This window comes from Salvelinus alpinus, chromosome 20, assembly GCF_045679555.1.
Source record: "Salvelinus alpinus chromosome 20, SLU_Salpinus.1, whole genome shotgun sequence".
Lineage (NCBI taxonomy): Eukaryota > Metazoa > Chordata > Actinopteri > Salmoniformes > Salmonidae > Salvelinus > Salvelinus alpinus.
Genome location: NC_092105.1, coordinates 6,558,948 through 6,582,030, shown reverse-complemented (window position 1 = coordinate 6,582,030; position 23,083 = coordinate 6,558,948). Strand labels below are relative to the sequence as shown.

The following is a 23,083-nucleotide window of genomic DNA, read 5'->3' as shown; positions in this document are numbered from 1 at the left end:
GAGAGCAGTTTGAACGTAAACGCGGATAAAAAAAAAAAATGTATTGTATGTATTAAAACTGCGAAAATGTTGCTCTCCACTTTCTGGAGGACTGAGTTTTGAAATCAGTGGAGACGCATCCATGAATGATGTAACATTATACGGGTAAGAGTCTGGCTAGCTACATTATCTGACGTTAAATGTTTCTAATTTTGAGAGAAAGAGACATTTTCTTGGCTAGCTATAGCCTAATGTTAGCTAGCTAACATTGAACCTGTGTCACGTGTGCTCCCTCTCCGGCCTCTAGGTCACCAGGCTGCTCGTTATGGCCACACCTGTCACCATCGTTACACGCACCTGCGCCTCATGAGACTCACCTGGACTCCATCACCTTCCTGATTACCTCCCCTATATCTGTCACTCCCTTTGGTTCTTTCCCCAGGCATTATTGTTTCTGTTCCTGTGTCAGTTCTGTGCGTTGTTCGTGTTTCTTAGTTGGTATTATGTTGTGTTTATTGATTAAAACACTCAATCCCTGAACTTGCTTCCTGACTCCCAGCGCACATCGTTACAACCTGGTAGGTTAGCTACCTGCAGATTCATGCAGGGTAGTAACGTCATGAGTTGGGATCATGGTTCATTGTTTAGCTAGCTAGCTACATGTCTTAACAAAAGACTCCACTATGCAAGTAACCATTTCGGGTGCGTTCGTAAATTCAGTCTGGCCCTCTACTCCGATTTCAGAGCACTCTCGTCTGAGTGTGCCAGAGAGCGCAGAATAATTGATGAATTTACAAACGCTCAATACCCGTTGAATATGGCTGGATGTCAGTAAACTTCAGTAAACTCATTGACCAGAGAGTCCACTGTGCGAAACGCTCTGAATTTACGAAAGGACAATTTGACAGCACAGTTGCAGTCACCAACGCTCTGGATAACATAACAGCCTAACCAGCTCTTCTTGGGCCTATAATATTCAGTGAGATGTTCTCTCTCACTTAGATGTCTGGAAGTAGCTAGCAAGTTAACTTGGGTGCTTGACTGCTGTTGTTAGTACAGAACGCTTGGATCAACCCTTAAAGAGATGGGTGTGGCTTAAGAGGGTGTGAACGATGCTGAATGGGTGTAGACAAAGAAGAGCTCTCCAGTAGTAGTACCAAAACATTCAAAGGCCATTTTCTCAGAAATGAGTTTACAAGTTAATCAACTTTCAAAGCAAAATTCCTTTCCCAACTGTAGTGTATAAAATACCATTTTGTAGCTCTGAGTCTCTACTTTTATCCAATGTAAAAAAAAATACCATTTCAAATTTTGCTACATACTGTAAGACCGATTTGAGCCAGTTGGTTACAAATGCTCAGATGTTGGCACTGGCTTCTGTCTTTTGACTGAGAAGTGAAACTGAAAGCAAACAGAAATACATTGTTTACTTCAGGATCAGTTCCACAACAGTGCAGATTCCCTCTGATGGCAAGCAGCAGTATGATAAAGCTCTTGTTCAAATCAAATCAAATGTTATTTGTCACATGCGCCGAATAAAACAGGTAACCTTACAGTGAAATGCTGACTCACGAGCCCCTAACCGAACAATGCAGTTTAAAAAAAGGAAAAAAGAAAATAGGAATAAGAAATAAAAGTAACAAGTAATTAAAGAGCAGCAGTAAAATAACAATAGCGAGACTATATACAGGGGGGGGTACCGGTACAGAGTCAATCTGAAGATCCAGTTTGACTCTTTTTCCAGACAAAGTACGACTTATTTTTTACTACAGTAACTAATATAACACTCAATGTCGATAGAAAGTATTATGAGTAGATGCAATGAAAAACACATCTCACGGTTAAATGTAATTTTTATTCAATGCGAGCTGAAAATAAAAGATTTTGAGTTGCTAGAAAGACCTGTACAATGAAGTGGGTGGTGGTGAGCTCTATGTAAGCCTTTAAACCTACTGTATGTGCATATTTACTATATATACATAACCTTCTAGAAGGTTCTCTCATCTCCACAGAGGAACTCTGGAACTCTGTCAGAGTGACCATAACTCTAGGAAGATGAAACTATAGAATAACTAGCTCTCTGTCTGTCTCAATGGTGTGAAACAGATTGATCAAATCATAGGTATGAAACTACAAAAAAAAACATCTCTCTGTCTGTCTCAATGGTGTGAAAAAGGGGGTAAATCTTTTCAGATTGATCAAAGTCGACATCAAAAGTGTAAATATGCCGCCTTTTCGCTGCATCATAGAAGGAGACCTGTCCCTCCTCTATATCCAGATAGACCCCTACCTTTGAGGGTACAACCTGGTTCAGTATAGTGACTGGTGCAGTTGCACCCGTCATGAGTTGTCCAAGCTGCAGACGCAGAGTCCAGTAACCTCTCTTTGGACTCAGGTCAAAAAAGCCTTGTCATGTTGCTGACTCTCTAACCACCCCTTATCCTCCACTCTGCCTTGCCCCTGACCCCCACCTCCTAGTAATGCCTTCCTGAGTTAAAACCTTTCGTCCCCAGTACACACCACCAACCATTGTACATTTTGGGAGTCATTTCGTGGCAATCCCAGGGGTTCTCAATGATGGTGTTCATTTTCACTCTTTTTCTGTCAGGGGACAGTAAGAGACTTGGGTTGGCTGTTTTTTAATCCCGTGTGATCTTAGCTGTAAGGAGATAAATACGAATGGCAGTCAGTCACCAACATTTGCTTTATACCGGTTCGAACACTGGCAGTAGGCACCCTTTCAGTCACCAACTCAGTGGCACTGTACCTCAAGACAGTTGGCCTCAATGGAGCTGTCCATGCTCACGGACACAATAACAGGGCCAATGTCTCTGGCTTACCCTAAATATGTGGAAGCAGATATGAACATAAACCCAACTACAAACACCAGGAAAATTACTGTCCCGTGTGGCTCAGTTGGTAGAGCATGGCGCTTGCAACGCCAGGGTTGTGAGTTCATTCCCCACGGGGGGACCAGGATGAATATGTATGAACTTTCCAATTTGTAAGTCGCTCTGGATAAGAGCATTTGCTAAATGACTTAAATATAAATGAAATTAGAAAGATAGTAGCAGGAGAAACCTTAAGGTTTGTGACAAGATTTTTATGAAGGTAATAAAAAAGAAACTTCCTAGTTATGTCATCCTAGATACACAGCCAACCAATTACGTTTCTGTTCATACTAGAACACTGAAACTAGTTTTTGCATGTTATTAACTCGTTTGAATAAATATTTGCGTTGGCAATGAACCATACCAACCTGATGCTTTCGAAATCCATTTCCAAACTAATGAAACAGACAAGACATTTAGAATCATGTTAGCAATGAACAACTACAAAAAGTATGTTTATTAAAAAAAAACAGACGTTAAGTGTGGAATTTGACGTACCCGAGTCAGGAATGTGATTCAGAGTCACTAAGGGAAAAATATTAAGAGAAATAAAAAACATATTAGATTAATGAACTGATTAATACAATGTATATGTTGACTTCTATAATAACACACAATGGTAGCAGACACTAACCTCTGCATCTGAACCACTGGTTTGCAATGGAGCCCTGTAAAATCAACAGCCATGTTATTCTACAGTTCAACAATGGAGCCCTGTAAAATCAACAGCCATGTTACCTACAGTTCAACAGCTGGTATCTAGTAAACAACAGGTCAGGTGGTTTATTACAATAACTCTCTGTTTGCATTTCCCAACAGTAAATCATGTGTTACTTCCTTAAGAGCAACTGTCTGTCAACACTGTTTGCACATGATGTGTGCTGTGTACAGTATGACTGTTGTGTTAAAACCGGTTCCAGGTTCAGCTGGGCGTTTTCCCCGGATACAGATTCATCTAAATCCTGGATCTCCATGGAATATTATTTTTAGTCTAGGACTAAAATGTATTCTGTGTCCGTTTTAATTGCCCCATGGTGTATTTACCTGTCCAGTCTGTGGTGACTGCACCATGGTGTATGTACCTGTCCAGTTTGTGGTGACTGCCCCATGGTGTATTTACCTGTCCAGTCTGTGGTGACTGCACCATGGTGTATTTACCTGTCCAGTCTGTGGTGACTGCACCATGGTGTATGTACCTGTCCAGTTTGTGGTGACTGCACCATGGTGTATTTACCTGTCCAGTCTGTGGTGACTGCCCCATGGTGTATTTACCTGTCCAGTCTGTGGTGACTGCCCCATGGTGTATTTACCTGTCCAGTCTGTGGTGACTGCACCATGGTGTATTTACCTGTCCAGTTGGTGTATTTACCTGCCCAGTCTGTGGTGACTGCCCCATGGTGTATTTACCTGTCCAGTCTGTGGTGACTGCACCATGGTGTATTTACCTGTCCAGTCTGTGGTGACTGCCCCATGGTGTATTTACCTGTCCAGTCTGTGGTGACTGCCCCGTGGTGTATTTACCTGTCCAGTCTGTGGTGACTTCCCCATGGTGTATTTACCTGTCCAGTCTGTGGTGACTGCACCGTGGTGTATTTACCTGTCCAGTCTGTGGTGACTGCCCCATGGTGTATTTACCTGTCCAGTCTGTGGTGACTGCCCCATGGTGTATTTACCTGTCCAGTCTGTGGTGACTGCCCCATGGTGTATTTACCTGTCCAGTCTGTGGTGACTGCCCCGTGGTGTATTTACCTGTCCGGTCTGTGGTGACTGCCCCATGGTGTATTTACCTGTCCAGTCTGTGGTGACTGCCCCATGGTGTATTTACCTGTCCAGTCTGTGGTGACTGCCCCATGGTGTATTTACCTGTCCAGTCTGTGGTGACTGCACCATGGTGTATTTACCTGTCCAGTCTGTGGTGACTGCCCCATGGTGTATTTACCTGTCCAGTCTGTGGTGACTGCACCATGGTGTATTTACCTGTCCAGTCTGTGGTGACTGCCCCATGGTGTATTTACCTGTCCAGTCTGTGGTGACTGCCCCATGGTGTATTTACCTGTCCAGTCTGTGGTGACTGCCCCATGGTGTATTTACCTGTCCAGTCTGTGGTGACTGCCCCATGGTGTATTTACCTGTCCAGTCTGTGGTGACTGCCCCGTGGTGTATTTACCTGTCCGGTCTGTGGTGACTGCCCCATGGTGTATTTACCTGTCCAGTCTGTGGTGACTGCCCCATGGTGTATTTACCTGTCCAGTCTGTGGTGACTGCCCCATGGTGTATTTACCTGTCCAGTCTGTGGTGACTGCACCATGGTGTATTTACCTGTCCAGTCTGTGGTGACTGCCCCATGGTGTATTTACCTGTCCAGTCTGTGGTGACTGCACCATGGTGTATTTACCTGTCCAGTCTGTGGTGACTGCACCATGGTGTATTTACCTGTCCAGTCTGTAGTGAGTGGTTCAGTTCCTCAGCCCACTGCAGTATGAAGTATTGACGCTCCTCTTTACAAGGTCCATCCTCAGTCACTCTGGTCAGAAGGGAGATGTTTCAGATCTGTGAGGACTGCTACAGGACTACTGATTATGACTCATGACCATGTAAGATAAGGTCACATACGTTCTTTTCACTACACAGAGGGACGTACCAGAACTACCCTGCTCAGTTCAGCAGCAAGTTCTCTGATGATTCATTTAGACTCATCAAAGGTGAAAACATCTTTCTCTTTGTCAGGTCCCTCGGGAAAGAGGGACAGTGATTGTGTGTGCTGAAAGGGATTCTGTGGCAGTCTACTCCCCACCATTGTGATACTGCTGTGGAAGGTCTACTTTGTCTAAGCAGTAGACATTCCATGTATTTAATTCACCTTACCTTTACTTGTGCCAACAACTCAAGCACTTTACGCCTGAGGCTTTCCTTCACCTTTGCAAACTGTTGAATAGAACCACGTACGGGCATTACAACGCCTACTGCTGTTTTGACTGTGAAAGCAAATTCATAAGAATTTCAAAAAACATTTTGTACTGTAGATTACTGGCATTGAAAAGACTGGTTTGACCACAATCCATTCCTGTCTCTGCCTGTCACATTCGTTATGGTTGCTGATCTGTATCTTGCACATAGCCTGATTTACATCTTAGATTGCTGCAGAAAATAGTGTTTGAACTGTGGAAGGATGTCCAGATACTTGACAGGAATAATTAAAGTATTGACTAATAGAACAAAAAGAACATTCTGCATAGTGGCGCTCCTTCACAATATATTAATGGTCATTTAAAGTCACGTTATTACAGCTCAAGTTTCAGTGACCTTTTTAGTGGGGTTCCTGTTTCTGTCAGATGAGACCGTCATGACCCGAAACGTTGGTTTCATGTGACCCGTGTCAAGAAAGGTGCATCGCATATCTGTCCGTTGAATCAAACCTTGAAATTGAAACCTCCCCATACCTGTTTCTGACAAGAGTTGTTTACCAGACCCACACACCACATAATGACAGGGTGAGGGCATGTCTGAGCATCTAAAGCACATCAAATCTTATCTATGACACAGACTAATTTGAATCCCTCTTCAGCTGAGAAGGAATGCTCATTCTACTGAGATGCACAGTGCATGCATAGGCAGTAACTAAAATGCAACCCACTATAAGGGGAATTTCTACCACAAAATGTTGACTACGATATTCAGGTCCAAGACGACGACCGGCAAGTTCGGCATGGTGGCAGCCCTTTAACTTTATGTGTTTGTTTTAAATGTCACTGGAAATAATTGCATCTCTAATCTAGATGAAAGAATAGTAAATTCTCAGCAACTTCTCAGTCACACAAACACTTTTGATGGAATTCAGCACTTCTTATTTGAAAGGAATGCTATATACACTAAACTTTCATAGCACCTTGGCACAAACCAAAACGATCATCGAAGGCCCGTCTGATATCGCAAATTAATGGTGGAGATCTTATAATAACTATATGCCTTCTCTTATCAGGGGATATCCATCAATGCCCCGGACCTCACTTTAACACCAACCCCATCAAACGGCCTGGACCTCAGTTTATCACCAACCCCATCAAACGGCCTGGACCTCAGTTTAACACCAACCCCATCAAACGGCCTGGACCTCAGTTTAACACCAACCCCATCAATGCCCCGGACCTCAGTTTATCACCAACCCCATCAAACGCCCTGGACCTCAGTTTATCACCAACCCCATCAAACGCCCTGGACCTCAGTTTATCACCAACCCCATCAAACGCCCTGGACCTCACTTTATCACCAACCCCATCAAACGGCCTGTGCACCCATGTTCCTCTTGCGAACGTTGGATAAAGAGTAACAGAAAAGCTTTGGTGTGTTAGGAAATGCGCGCAGTGGATTCATCTACAAATGCAGCGATCCTAGCTTTGGACATGGGGTCAATGAAGCTTACCGCTGCTGTCTGTGTGCTGGGGGGGTGTCAGCATTGAAGGTGGAGTTGGACCAGAGGACTTACCGAGGGTGGAGAGTGCAGGGGGGGGGTCCACAGCGGAGCGGAGACCACCAGAGGCGAGTGACGGGGGACACGGTGGTGAGGACGAATTAGTAGCACCTGGGGAGGGGGGCTCCATGGCGACAGAGAGGCCACCTGAGGCAGGGCAGGGGGAAGATGGCAGCGCAGTGAGAGGCGAGTTACAAGTGGATTGGGAATTCAATGAGGCCTTTGGGAAGAAGGGCCTACATTTTGTGCACTTCAACGTCCGAAGCCTACTACTGAAGATCGATGAGATACGCCTGTTGGTTTGCAAATCAGAGATGGGTGTCTTATGTTTTACTGAGACATGGTTGGATTCATCTGTTTGTGACTCAGAAATTGAGATAACCTTTTCTCAATAGGGGGGGCGCTGTTTTCACTTTGTAAAAAATCGTTCCCAAATTAAACTGCCTCGTACTCAATTCTTGCTTGTACAATATGCATATTATTATTACTATTGGATAGAAAACACTCTCTAGTTTCTAAAACCGTTTGAATTATATCTGTGAGTAAAACAGAACTCATTTTGCAGCAAACTTCCTGTCAGGAACTGAAATCGGGGGCTCTGTTCCAGGGTCAGCCTATTAATTTGCATGAAATCTATGAGTCTACATGCACTGCATACGCCTTCCACTAGATGTCAGTAGGCAGTGAGAATTGGAATGGGGTGTATAGCTCTATCTGAGGCCGAACAAGAGCTCTTGGAACCGTGGGTCTAGTCTTTTCACCATTCGGCTTTGCGCGAGACGGACCTCAGGATTGTGTTCTGAAAAGCTTTCGTTATAGACGTTAGATATATCCAGCTCTGATTTTATTTGATATATGTGTTAAAAACATCATAAACTAGTTATTTTAAACCGACTTATATCAGTTTATATCAGTTTATTGCGATTTTCTGGAATTTCTTTGTCTTGCGTTATGGTGCATTGGACACTGCTGCGCCACATGGCTAGCTTTGGCTGCTAATTCTACAGATGAAGAGGTCATTCTACAACCAAACAACGATTATTCTGGACAAAGGACCCCTTGTACAAGATTCTGATGGAAGATCATCAAAAGTAGGAACCATTTATGATGTTATTTCGTATTTCTATCGAAAATGTGTCGTCGTAATTTGGGCGCTGATTTTGGGCGCTGTCTCGCTATAACGTAAGCTGTATGTCGTACTAAAGTTATTTTTAAAAATCTAACACAGCGGTTGCATTAAGAACTAGTGTATCTTTCATTTGCTGTCCAACCTGTATTTTTTAGTAAAGTTTATGATTAGTTATTTGATTAGGATTAGGTGAGTATCAGAAATATATCCGGATAATTTTGTGCAGTTTGGCTACGTATTCACATTGTTCAACCACGAATTGTACCGCTAAATATGCACATTTTCGAACAAACCATATATGTATTGTGTAATATGATGTTATAGGACTGTCATCTGATGAAGTTTATGAAGGTTAGTGAAATAATTAATATCTTTTGCTGGTTTTGTCGCTATCGCTACCGTTGCCTTGAATCAATGCTGTTGTGTGGTTGGATATTGTAGTAAGCTAATATAATGCTATATTGTGTTTACGCTGTAAAACACTTAAAAAATCTGAAATATTGGCTGGAATCACAAGATGTTTGTCTTTAATTTGCTGTACACCATGTATTTTTCATAAATGTTTTATGATGAGTATTTAGGTATTTCACGTTGGTCTCTGTAGTTATTCTAGCTGCTTTGGTGAGATTTTGTGATGGTGGCTGCAATGTAAAACTATGGTTTATACCTGAAATATGCACATTTTTCGAACAAAACATATGCTATACAATAAATATGTTATCAGACTGTCATCTGATGAAGTTGTTTCTTGGTTAGTGACTATTTATATCTTTATTTGGTCGAATTTGTGATAGCTACCTATGCGGTAAAAAAATTGTGAAAATATGCGGTTGAGGCTTTTGCTATGGTGGTTAGCTAATAGAAATACATATTGTGTTTTCCCTGTAAAACATTTTAAAAATCGGAAATGATGGCTGGATTCACAAGATGTGTATCTTTCATCTGGTGTCTTGGACTTGTGATTTCATGATATTTAGATGCTAGTATTTACTTGTGGAGCTATGCTAGGCTATGCTAGTCAGCTTTTTTACTGATGAGGGTGCTCCCGGAACCGGGATTGTGACCAAGTAGAAGTTGAGAAGTAACTCTGTTGTCAAGAAGGATCGGAACGGGGGGGGGATATGTGCGTTTGTAAGATCAAACATTACTTTTAACGTCAGATCAGATTTAAACGCTGATCTGGAGATTGTCTGGCTGGATATCTGCCTTCCCAAAACCAAGCCGATTTTGTTGGGGGTGTGTTATAGGCCGCCCAAGCAGAATGCATTCTATGAAGGTCTTGAAATTGTGTTGTCAAACTGTGATGATTCCCTGTTTAAGGAAATACTTATGTTAGGGGATTTCAATACTGATGTCTGGAGAAAGAATAGCCCGACCCATAATGTAGTTATGCACTGTTGTAGATCACTTGCTTCGATCCAACTGATAAAAGATCCCACCAGGATATGTGAAACAGTGCAAAGTACAATTGACTTAATATTGGTGTCTGATAAATCTAAAATATCGCAGAGTGGAGTAATAGTCTATGGAATCAGTGATCATTTTATTACATTTTGCACATGGAGGATTTTTAAAGATATATTTAAGTGTCACAAAACCGTTAGAATCAGAGGACTCAAAAAATACTGTGTTGAAAAGTTTAGGGAGGAAGTGGGTAATATTGACAGGTCACCTGTGCTAGATAATGTAAGGGTAGACAGTGCCTGGGAAGCTTTTAAATGTAGATTCCTTGATGTGGTGAATGTGATGGCTCCCATTAGACGGGTCAGGGTAAAGCAGAGATCTAGCCCTTGGTTTAATCAGGAGATTCTAGAATCTATCCAAGCAAGGAATAATGCCTTTAAGAAATTTAAGAACTCTCAAGAGCAGCGTGATTTTGTCCTATATAAACATCACAGAAATGAAGCACAGAGCAGGATGGATGAGGCTAAGAGGGGTTACTTTGCTGAGAAAATAAATGAGAACAAAAATGACCCTAAAAAGCTTTGGAAATCATTTAAGGAACTAGGTTGTAGTAGTACTACCAAAAACAAACTAAACAGTATCGGACTGAACATCAGGGGGGAGATGGTATATGAAAAAGCAGAGATTGCCAATGATTTCAAGTCTTTTTTTACTTCTGTTGCCAGCAAGCTGGTTAGCAAGCTGCCCACCAGTTCTGGTTTGTATGGAAGCAACCAAGTCAAGAAGTATTATGTAGAGTTAGGGGTTCAGCCAAACTCTTTTTCTTTTGCAAAGGTAGCAACAATGCCAGGACAACATTTTTGGCTAGAAATCCAAGCTGCTTGATAAGGACTCCTGATTCCATGCCATTTTGACTGTGCTAGTACTTCCTGGTTTGGGGGCTTATCTAAACGTATGAAGGGGAAGCTCCAGATAGCCCAGAATAAGCTGATCAGTGTAGTATTGAAGGCAGGAGCTGCTTTCAGGAACTAAACTGGCTGCCTGTTGAGGGTAGGGTTTCCCAGATTAGACCAGGTCTGGTTTACAGGAGTATTTATGGTCCTGCGCCCAGATATCTAAGTGATTACTGTCCTTGTGTTTGGGATGCACACAATCACAGCACCAGATCAGGTGTTGCTGATGTGTACTTATACAGGTTCAGGAGTATTGCTGGGAAAGGTACTTTCTTGTATACTGGAGCCTCAGAATGGAATAGGTTGCCTCTGCCCATAAAAACAACATCCTCTCTGGACAGCTTTAAAAATAAAGTACAAATATGTTTGATGTCCTCTGTGCCCATATGAATAACCTCTATGATGTAACTGGAATGATGAGATAGATGTTCTTCTTCTCTGTTTCTGTTTTATTATTTCACTGCCATACTGTGTTTAACTGTGTTGGATCTTGCCTAGACATCTTGTCTCAAAAAGGACCTCAATGGAAATAAGTCCCAGACTTTATTATTTTTTATCCTCTGACGTTACTCACGTGCATGTAAAGGCTTTTTCAAGTTTTATGTGTGCTTGTTTTTTTTAAATGGTCGAATTAATAAACTTATCTGAACTAAATTATGTAAACTCATTCTTGGTTTGATGAAAGGTTGTGATGAACAGGTTCTGGTATTGTTCTCTCTTTTTGTTCTCATCTGGAAAAGATGCACTTTGCACTCTTTGTAGGTCTACTTCTAGCAGCTATTTTATGAAGCAATAGCACTTCAGATAACAACTGTTATTGCTGCTGTAAATGTGAGAAAACATTTCAAACTACCAGCCGTCTGTGATGCCATCTTTGTCCTATAATAATGTCCTAAAACGCAGTGAGAGTATAGAATGCAGAATCCTTCCTGTTGTTCATCACCATCCAGAGAATGAAGAACTTGTTTTGTTCATGGTATGTATAGTCTCAAAGACTCCACCCTCTGGCACTACCTCCAACCAGTAGTCCATTTCACAATGTTGTTTGTTTAAAGTCTCAGAGACTCCACCCTCTCTCAGAGACTCCACCCTCTAGCACTACCTCCAACCAGTCATCCATTTCACAATGTTGTTTGTTTAAAGTCTCAGAGACTCCACCCTCTGCTGCCCTTCCACCAGTCGTCCATTTCACACATTGTTTTTTAAACAAATGATACAGAAAGTGAAATGGAACACAGTAATACAGCCTTATTCCAATTACTAAGTGTCACTACAATATACAGCCATCTAATAAATATTACAATACTGTACAATTGAAACATGGTTATCTCAATGAAAGTTGTTCATGACAACCCAAATATAAATGAGAAATCATGCCACCTAGACTCAGAAACGCAGAAATGTCAGACTAGGGAACTCGTTGTAGAAAGATGAGCTCTGAGTTTCCCGCTTGGAAAGTATCAGAATTAACCAATAGGAAGCTCTATGCAACAAAAAAACAACATACGCACATTTTTCCTTGGAGGTTGTGCGTTGTCTTGGAAGCACCAAATTGTTGTGAAACCAATACGAAGAAAATCAGGATGATACTATTATCTGTTGGTAGACAAAATGGGAATTTGTATTTAGTCATTAAAGAATGGCAAATAGTTCAAATGAAACATGTTTTATATATATACACAGTTGAAGTCAGAGGTTTACATACACTTAGGTTGGAGTCATTAAAACTCTATTTTAAACCACTCCACAGATTTCTTGTTAACAAACTATAGTTTTGGCAAGTTGGTTAGGACATCTACTTTGTGCATGACACAAGACATTTTTCCAAAAATTGTTTACAGACATATTATTTCCCTTATAATTCACTGTATCACAATTCCAGTGGGTCAGAAGTTTACATACAGTAAGTTGACTGTGCCTTTAAACAGCCTGGAAAATTCCAAACAATGATGTCATGGCTTTAGAAGCTTCTGATAGGCTAATTGACATCATTTGAGTCAATTGGAGGTGTACCTGTGGATGTATTTCAAGGCCTACCTTCAAACTCAGTGCCTCTTTGCTTGACATCATGGGGAAATCATAAGAAATCAGCCGAGACCTCAGAAAACAATTGTAGACCTCCACAAGTCTGGTTCATTCTTGGGAGCAATTTCCAAATGCCTGAAGGTACCAAGTTCATCTGTACAAACAATAGTATAAACACCATGGGACCACGCAGCCGTCATACCACTCAGGAAGGAGACGCGTTCTGTCTCCTAGAGATGAACGTACTTTGGTGCAAATCAATCCCAGAACAACAACAAAGGACCTTGTGAAGATGCTGGAGGAAACCAGTACAGAAATGTCTATATCCACAGTAAAACGAGTCCTAGATCGACATAACCTGAAAGGCCGCTCAACAAGGAAGAAGCCACTGCTCCAAAACTGCCATATAAAATCCCGACTACGGTTTACAACTGCACATGGGGACAAAGATCGTACTTTTTTGAGAAATGTCCTCTGGTCTGATGAAACAAAAATACAACTGTTTGGCCATAATGACCATCGTTATGTTTGGAGGAACAAGGGGGAGGCTTGCAAGCCGAAGAACACCATCCCAACCGTGAAGCACGGGGGTGGCAGCATCATGTTGTGGGGGTGCTTTGCTGCAGGAGGGACTGGTGCACTTCACAAAATAGATGGCATCATGGGGAAAAGAAAATTATGTGGATATATTGAAGCAACATCTCAAGACATCAGTCAGACTCTGATAACGTATCCCAAGTGAGCCACTTTGATAATAAAATATTGGATGTAATAAATGTATCCCTAGTCACTTTAAACAATGCCACTTTTAAAAACTCTTTACATACCCTACATTACTAATCTTAAATGTATATACTGTACTCTATACCATCTACTGCATCTTGCCTATGCCGTTCTGTACCATCACTCATTCATATATTTATATGTACATATTCGTATTCATTCCTTTACACTTGTGTGTATAAGGTAGTTGTTGTGAAATTGTTAGATTACTTGTTAGATATTACTGCACAGTTGGAACTATAAGCACAAGCATTTCGCTACACTCGCATTAACATCTGCTAACCATGTGTATGTGACAAATAAAATTTGATTTGATTTGACATAGACAGACTTACCTGAATTACACAGCACACAGTGACAGGGTGAGCACATCAAATCTTGGGTATAATGGTCAGCCTCTATAGAGAGAACCTGTCCTCATGTAAACTATGCAATTAGCGACACCTGGTGGTGAAACAAAACAATGTGTATTTGTATTTTTTTTTTTCTTTTTTTTCTTTTTCTAATGCATACATTCAACCACTAGATGGCACTGTGAGGTAAATATTGATAAGGTATCTCCAGCCAAATGGCATGGTTGGGTTCAATTCAGTTTTCAGATCAGCAATGAGGATGTGGATCGACATGACATTTTTAATTAAAGAATCCTCGTAGAAAAACAACAGTGTTTTCTATTCACTTCTTGACTTGACCCCAACCAGCTACCCTCAGCCCCCAGTCTCTCCCTCAAACCTCCACACAGCCTTACTGTAACTCAACTTAGTACATGTCCTAAAGTTGTGTTTTGTGACAAACCACACAGCACATGGCCAGATTGCATAACATCATCCAGTAGCAGTACCATTACACCCTCCCTCAGCTTCAGGAAGTAGTGTAGGATGTCAATACCATTACACCCTCCCCCCAGCTCCAGGAAGTAGTGTATTATGTCATACCAACAGTCGTGCTTTTCATTCAAACATCAAAGATCCATCACCATATTTTACAGTAGGGATGAGGTATTTTCTGCTTATGCATTGTTTCTTTCAGTGGACAAACCCACCCCTGGTGGGCGTGGCCAAAGAGCTCTATTTTTCCTGTCATATGATCAAAGCACCAGTTCCAATCCAAGTGCCAATGCCATTTAGCAAACTCCAGGAAGTGATATGGTGAGATGACATGAAAATAGGTCTTTGGTCACGCACACAAATCCTGTATTGTCTCTCATTCAAACATGACATTGCCTGTGTCTCAGTCAAGCTTATTTCTCTTCATATGACAAGGATTAAAAAGGATTTGACAGTAGATTGTCGACTTGATGACAACTGATGATGACTGCTAGCTAAGACTTTGAAAGTAAGATGTTGACATGATCAGTCCAATCAAAGCTACTGTAGATAGAACGTGATTTGATGTCATTCTATCTGTGGCCAATGACCTTGAGCATTCTTGGCATGGGCACTTTTAATAGAACTCTATGGCAGAACCCAAGGGGCAAAAATGTTCGAGCTCTAACCTTAGAATTGGGGATGACGTACTGTCCCATGAGTGACAGAAATCTGAGCCAATCAAAACGCTCTGTTTTATCTGCTGACTAGCCCCACCACCACAGAAAGCACTGAGCTAGGCTGAAACACCTGCATTTTGGAGCTGTCTTCCTCAAGAAAACAAAAAAGAGACCATGTTTGAATGCGGCTTTATTAACTCAATGATATATATATATTTTTTTATTACATTGTTTGCAAACTGATATGTGACACATATTAATGCCAAAATAACAAGCAAAACAGGCAAGCCCCCCCACACTTTTTCTTACCTAAAAGTGTGGTGCTCAAAACAGATGCCCTGAATGACGGGTCGCCACTGATAATAAGTGATATCTGTATCGCCGAAGACTACACCACTGCTGTCATCCTTTATTCAAGGTGGATAATCTTTGGATGCCGACAGCGGTCGCACCATTGGAAGACATAGCTTGGACTGCAGCCTACAAAAGCCTATTCCTGCTCTTTTCCCCGCGACCCATCAAACACATTTGGTGTACCATCATGGTCTCTGATTGGTGGTCAGGCTCACTCAGGTGGAACAAACTTAAACCTTTTTTCAATGCTGATTTGAATGTCATTGAGAAAAGTGCCAAAGATTTTATTTCTCTTGCAAACATCCTTTCTGATTTAAAAAGTAATCCTTGATGTAATCATCTAGTTTTTCAAAAGTATCTGTAATCTGATTACAATATTTTTTGCTGGTAACGTAACAGATTACAGTTACCGTTTTTTTGTAATCCCTTATATGTAATCCGTTACTCCTCAACCCTGCAGGGTTACGAGTCAGAAGGTCGAAGGTTCGCTGACCACCACAGACGAGCTTACTCTCCCTGTTTCATACACTGCAACCAGAGATAGCTGCACACAATGATTATCTCGGGAGAAATTGATGCCATTTTATAATTAGAATTATATCAATATATATCAATATATCAATATTATTATTATGTGTTTACACAAGCAGCCCAATTGTGATCTTTTGCCCAGTTATTGGCAAAAGAGCTGATCTGATTGGTCAAAAGACCAATTAGTGGAAAAATAATCATCATTGTGCTGGAGGTGAAAACGCAGGACCTGCACTTCCATAGAATCCTCATCCTAACATGCGTTTTGCAGTGAAGGGTATAGGCTATTACGTTTTACAATAGTATATTATTAGCCGCTACTGTGAAGTGATCTTGTGAAGGCATTTGACCATGGATTCATCAATGTGCCTCGTCGAAAACGTTGAGAGAGCTTTGTGCTCCCAGAGACAATCAATGGGACTGAAACAGCAAGTCGTAGTGATGGCAGGTGATCAGGCTACCTCATAAACACGGGCCTACCTCATAAACACGGGCCTACCTCATAAACACGGGCCTACCTCATAAACACGGGCCTACCTCATAAACATTCTTACATCATAAACACGGGCCTACCTCATAAACATTCTTACCTCATAAACACGGGCCTACCTCATAAACACGGGCCGACCTCATAAACACAGTCTTACATTATAAACAGAGTCTTACATTATAAACACAGTCTTACATTATAAACACAGTCTTACATTATAAACACAGTCTTACATTATAAACACAGGCCTACCTCATAAACACGGGCCTACCTCATAAACACAGGCCTACCTCATAAACACAGGCCTACCTCATAAACACAGGCCTACCTCATAAACAGTCTTACATCATAAACACAGTCTTACATTATAAACACAGTCTTACATTATAAACACAGGCCTACCTCATAAACACGGGCCTACCTCATAAACACAGGCCTACCTCATAAACACAGGCCTACCTCATAAACACAGGCCTACCTCATAAACACGGGCCTACCTCATAAACACAGGCCTACCTCATAAACACGGGCCTACCTCATAAACACAGGCCTACCTCATAAACACAGGCCTACCTCATAAACACAGGCCTACCTCATAAACACAGGCCTACCTCATAAACAGAGGCCGACCTCATATACACATTCTTACCTCATAAACAGTCTTACCTCATAAACAAGCTGGCTGGGGAGAGAAAAGGTGAGCCTGACTGATGCTGAGAGACAACTATATCTGATTGGTTTTTGACATCATCTGTGCCTATATAAACGTCCTCATGAATTGTCTTGAATTTAATTCTTCAAATGGTCTGTTTGAACAACAATATAAAGGCAACATGATGGTCCCATGTTTCATGAATTAAAATATCAAACCATGGAAACCAAGATACTAAAATATACTCCGTTCAATACATACCTGAAAGAATAACAGAATGTGCAGAGTCCAAAGTGCTAAACAAAAAAATAACATACATTTTAGCTTCTATAGCGTCGTCAGTGCTGTACAAACTCACTGAGGAAGTATGAAAAATAAATATAATTATTTTTGTAGCTAACCTCAACTGATGAAATCATAGTAAACATCTAATGTCACCGTATCAATAAATTCACAAAGTAAAGCTTCCCAAGTCATAAAGGTGTGGCAGGTAGCCTAGTGGTTAGAGTGTTGGACTAGTAACCAGCAGGTAGCCTAGTGGTTAGAGTGTTGGACAAGTAACCAGCAGGTAGCCTAGTGGTTAGAGTGTTGGACTAGTAACCAGCAGGTAGCCTAGTGGTTAGAGTGTTGGACTAGTAACCAGCAGGTAGCCTAGTGGTTAGAGTGTTGGACTAGTAACCAGCAGGTAGCCTAGTGGTTAGAGTGTTGGACTAGTAACCAGCAGGTAGCCTAGTGGTTAGAGTGTTGGACAAGTAACCAGCAGGTAGCCTAGTGGTTAGAGTGTTGGACTAGTAACCAGCAGGTAGCCTAGTGGTTAGAGTGTTGGACTAGTAACCAGCAGGTAGCCTAGTGGTTAGAGTGTTGGACTAGTAACCAGCAGGTAGCCTAGTGGTTAGAGTGTTGGACTAGTAACCAGCAGGTAAATTCACAAAGTAAAGCTTCCCCAAGTCATAAAGAAAGATACATCTGGCATCATAATGCCGACACTCTTTAGAAAGATAGAAATCAAATTGCTACAGTATAACTGGAGTAAGGATAATACATGGTCACCATTATGGATTACTGTTGTGCTTGGGGACGGAAGAGAACATGTTCAGAACAAAGTTACTAAATATTGTATACACCGTGTATGGAATTAGCTGTGTTTTTTGGCATAATTGGTACCGTCGTAAAGCAAGTGGGCGGAGTAATTTCCCCAAATGTCCCTGTTAAAAATAGGGTAAATGAGGCCTGTGGTCTAGTGTGGTCTAGGGTGGTTCTTAGTCATGAGACATCCTCAATAACTTCTGTGACTTTTCTTTTCCATTTAGCTGTGTACTACAGTATGACAAGGTCTCTGTCTGTCTCTACTGTGCCAAAGACTGGATAAACCTGTTCAGAAAACGTGTCATTGAAGGTGTAGATATGACTGCGTGCTACAACATCATAAAAGGAGAGCTGCCCCTCCTCAATGTCAAGGTAGACCCCGATCTTCTTGAGATGTTCTGGAATCTTGATATCGACAGCCGGAACCGTTAGAGCCTTCAGCCCACTGACCTGCATCCGAAGTGTCCCGTAACCTGTTGACGTGTTCAGTTCAACGAAGCCTCTTCTTGGTGCAGATTCCTTGGTTATCCCTATCCTCCAGTCTGTCTTCCCTTCCACCCCCACCTCCCAGTAATGCCTACCTTCGGTAAAGCCCTGCGTTCCCAGTGCACACCACCACCCATCATACTTGTGAGATGCGCGGTAGTGACCGTGTCCGTCTCTAGGATCATGTTTACTCTCTATTATTTTTCCCACTCTCACACGTTTCTGATTGTTGGACACGATGAAATCTGGATTGGCTGATTCAGGGTCCAAGAGAATGTCAACTGTAAGTTAAAAAAAAAAAATTGACAGGATTATTGATTTACATAATGTAACTTTTTCTTTGTGAATAAAACAAAAATATTAAAAACAATTCTGAATTAAGACTGCCATTGTCATGTTGTAAAATCATAATGGTTTAGTAGTTTAATTTACCTGATGCTTTGCTTATCCAGTCCCATACTGAAATAAAACAACGTTTGAAAACCTGATGAGTTTACAACCGAAAAGTAATTTGAAAAAAGTGAATTCAACTGAATTTATTTTTAACCCTACTGCTTACCTGGTTCAGGAATCACTGTGGTGAAGGCTGAGGACAACATGAAAGCATTTTGAAGAAATGTCAATTCATGCAGGCATTTGCTTAATCAAACAGAAAGTGTTTGAGAAATGATAAAATTGGTTTCGTGCAGATTTAAAAAGTGTTTGAGGACTGAAAAAAAACAGGTTTTGTGCAGGTCAAATGATATACTGAAAGTATTGTGTAGGCCTACAGTCAATGTAATACTCATGTTATCTTTAGCTCATGTTGAAAATGAGATGTACCTGAATGTTTGAACCTCTGCTTGGATTTGAGCCACAGCTCTGGGATGGAGCCCTGTACGACAAAGTGACCGATGATTAATGATGAATTATCCTACTAATCACTCAGAAATATATTCCAACATCATAAATTAAGAGAAGAAAACCCTATCCTACTAGGTTACTATCATGCCACACCTCTTGAGGCTGTTCCTGTAACACAGTCCAGATGAGGAAGTCCATGACAGGGAGCATGTTGGGTAGCTTCCCTCTCTTCCACTGTCCCTCCAGATCCTGCAGGACTAAACACACATCCTCTCCTGGACACACTGAGTCCTACAGAGACACAGAAATTATATGTGAGAATTTACTAACCTTAAAAAGTTGAAATGCTTTTTTTTTTGTCATAATAAGCTTAGGTTGTTTTAATTATTTGTTGTTAGTTGTGAGACCTGTTTTCGTGATTGTAGTCCTGCAGCCCATTCTGAGACGATGCGCTGAGCTTCTGCCAGTCTTCTCTCAGCCTCTTTTGGAGATGTTCTCTCCTCTACCTCATAGTCCTCCCAGCAGGTACGCAGGGCCTTTGGTGAGCTCCTGCTTTGCCCCACGGATATCTTTAAAAACAGACGTTTGTCACTCGTACACAATCATTACAGCAGCATTGCATGGATGCATTAATGTTGCTGTTTTTTTGGTGGTTGTTCTCAACAGTACCTTCGGTAAGATGCTCAACTCCTCCGCCCATTGTAGGATGAACTGTTGACACTCTGCCAGGCTGTAGCCATCCTCGTGGCTGGAGGTGAAATTATCTTGATACTATGGAGATAGAAAACACATATACAACTGAAAGGTTGTATAACACCTACATGTTCCCCTCGACCCTCGTCTCTCTCTTTATCTGTTTTGAATGGTAGGGTATGCAGCACATGCAATTTGCATGTGTCCTTTTACAATGTCAAACTCTTTATTCTATCGCCCTATTTTTTTTTTGGTATGTATTTATTCAAATGTTCCATGGCGATCAGATGTTGCAATGCAAATGTTTGTTATACCGTATCGGGCCGGTTCTATCCCTACTGCTCTTCTATTTCTGAACATGTAATGCTGTTGAGTAGCACACTGAGTCATCCTGTTCAGATGTTAGCCAGGCCTACCTTTGATATCCGATGTAGCTCTGTGGCCAGTTCTCTGATTATGTCTTTACACTTATCCAGAGATGGAGACTGGCTTGTTTCCAAGGTGGTAATCCGAGAGGGCCCCTACACAGAAAACAACTATTAGGAACTCTATAGTGTCTCAATTACTTGACACAAGATAGAATAACAATACAATACTCATGATTAATTCAACAAAGCAAACCATTCAATCAATAATTTTGTAAAAGTATTACATTTACCTTTAAATAATTAAACAAAATATGACATTTCTTCAGTTGTCTTGCGATTATCTGTAAACAAAAATAAATATGGTAGAAGTTCATCAACACTGGACCTATTCTAGAATTAGATGCAGAGAGGAGTTGAAGAGGAAGTTTAGTTGAAGAGGAAGTTGAGTTGAAGAGGAAGTTGTGAAACTCTGAAGTTGTTTACATCCAAAAAAGAACAAGAAAAAAAACTGGCACCCAGCCAACAGCGATTGAAAATAAAGGTCACACGCACACACGCACACGCACACGCACACACACACACACACACACACACACACACACACACACACACACACACACACACACACACACACACACACACACACACACACACACACACACACACACACACACACACACACACACACACACACACACACACACACACACCACACACACACGCACACACACTTTGTGAATTGACTTCTTTGTTGTTTTCCTTACCTGATAAAAGCTGAGATTAGGCTTCCCAAATGGTTCTGAACAACAATCATATGGATGCGTTACTTTTCCACAAGATTTGCCAAAACTTCCAAAGCTCTGGCTGTCCTTTAATGTTTCTGGAAATGACCATCACAACCAATGAGCATAAAGCCATTAACAGCAGATCTCATTTGCTTCCAAAAAAACTGCAGGGTAAAAATATACTTTCAACAGCAACAATAACAACATAAAAACATATATTATTTAATCATACTGCTTGGATCAGATTTAATAAAAAATATGCATTTTTGAATATTTGAATAAACACAGTGAAAGCTATAAAACAGCTACAACATGCCATATGTGCCTCTCTGTAGTCTTACTGCAGCAATTGACTCACCTGCCGTCCAATTTTTCATTGTTTCTGAAGCTTTTATACATAATTGAACTGTCTAGTACATAGTTAGTAGCCTAGCCTGCTCCCCACAGAGACTGAAGAGGAAATATTCAGTAAACAGATATCAACTGTAACTCGACACTCTTCACTCGACACTCCCCGCCCCCTAGGGCAAACATTATTTTCATTTCATTCTTTCAGTCGTAGGCCAGATAAATGTTGGAAAGTTTGGGTTTGATGAGAGTTGTACTTGGAAAGCACCAAAACAGGAGAATTGGAGAAGTACTTTATTTACCCTGTTGGCGTAACTGATAGGAAAAGTAAACCAGTATGGGGGAAAAATGCACGCTGTTCCAAACGACTGAATTCATGTTCAATACCATAGCTTGTTGTATAATCCGATAGGGTGTATACATCACTTAATGGTGAGGTGTCACAAGTTTGATTTTCAGTTTGTTAACCCCCCCCCCAGCCACTCCTAGCAGCAACAAAACACACAAACACTTTTGTTTCTTTCACTTTCACGGTAAGTAAAGATGTATAAAAACAAAACTAGAACTGTTCCTCCATATCTAGGACCAGTCTGTAGATTGAGGATCTAGGACCAGCCTGTAGATTGAGGATCTAGGACCAGCCTGTAGATTGAGGATCTAAGACCAGCCTGTAGATTGAGGATCGAGTTGAAAAGCAGCTATCCACATTTTTTAAGATTAGACACTCTTGAATGTCCACAATCGAATGCAAGAAGTTGTTACATTTAAACTACGATCTCAACTACTCTCTAAAGCACGTATCCAAAAGGACATGTATTATGTGTAAAATATGACAGAGTAGGGAATTGTTTTCTGAACTGAAAGGAATTACAAATGCAAATTCATATTCACATTGACGGACAGAAAAAGGCTCGTCAAAACAAGAACTGTACTTGCAGTTGGAATGACCCAAACAAACCAAACCGGTTTTCACACCAGAGGAGGCTCCTCAGAGGAAGGAAGGGGAGGACCATCACACTCAATGAATTTCATAAAAATTGAAATACTGAAAAAGTTGTCATTTTTAGATACAAGTGTACTAAAATAAGTATTCACATGTCACCTAATAACTGACTAGAACACACTGTTTTAACATGAAGGTCTGCAGTAGCCTCAACAGCACTCTGTAGGGTAGCACCATGGTGTAGCCAGAGGACAGCTACCTTCTGTTCTCCTCTGGATACATTGACTTCAATACAAAACCTAGGATGCTTTAGTTCTAGTTGCTATGTTGACGATGATGTTAGCTAATGTGGTGACAACGATGTGGGCTGTGTGTTGCGGTTATGG

General features: G+C 41.2%; 2 protein-coding genes and 1 pseudogene across 4 annotated transcripts in view; all 3 read right to left on the bottom strand.

Annotated features, from left to right (window-relative positions):
- Positions 1 to 23,083, bottom strand: part of LOC139546240 (E3 ubiquitin-protein ligase TRIM39-like) — a 49,495-nt gene that overhangs the window by 5,575 nt on the left and 20,837 nt on the right. The window lies entirely within an intron of this gene.
- Positions 1,612 to 7,468, bottom strand: LOC139547137 (E3 ubiquitin-protein ligase TRIM39-like; annotated as a pseudogene).
- On the bottom strand, positions 15,292 to 21,918 carry LOC139546241 (E3 ubiquitin-protein ligase TRIM39-like). Of its 3 annotated transcripts, XM_071354381.1 has the most exons (13): positions 21,765 to 21,918; positions 21,386 to 21,501; positions 20,912 to 20,962; positions 20,670 to 20,774; positions 20,230 to 20,331; positions 19,968 to 20,129; positions 19,714 to 19,851; positions 19,540 to 19,591; positions 19,277 to 19,303; positions 19,150 to 19,176; positions 17,143 to 18,998; positions 17,010 to 17,028; positions 15,292 to 16,576 (listed from the first exon to the last, which is right to left on the bottom strand). In XM_071354381.1, exons 1-11 carry the CDS (start codon positions 21,781 to 21,783, stop codon positions 18,463 to 18,465), a joined length of 1,335 nt encoding a protein of 444 aa, XP_071210482.1. In that variant the 5' UTR covers positions 21,784 to 21,918; the 3' UTR covers positions 15,292 to 16,576; positions 17,010 to 17,028; positions 17,143 to 18,462. The 3 variants fall into 3 exon arrangements, with proteins under 3 accessions (XP_071210482.1, XP_071210483.1, XP_071210484.1); XM_071354382.1 differs by lacking the exon at positions 17,010 to 17,028 and having other exon boundaries at positions 15,292 to 16,540; XM_071354383.1 differs by lacking the exons at positions 15,292 to 16,576; positions 17,010 to 17,028; positions 19,150 to 19,176; positions 19,277 to 19,303 and having other exon boundaries at positions 17,268 to 18,998.

Excerpts from the sequence above, each read along its gene's own strand:
- LOC139546241 (XM_071354381.1), bottom strand. Across the intron at positions 20,963-21,385 it reads CTAATCTCAGCTTTTATCAG|ATAATCGCAAGACAACTGAA; the intron begins GTAAGGAAAACA and ends TTTTGTTTACAG. Across the intron at positions 20,775-20,911 it reads TTTTGTTTAATTATTTAAAG|GGGCCCTCTCGGATTACCAC; the intron begins GTAAATGTAATA and ends TTTTCTGTGTAG.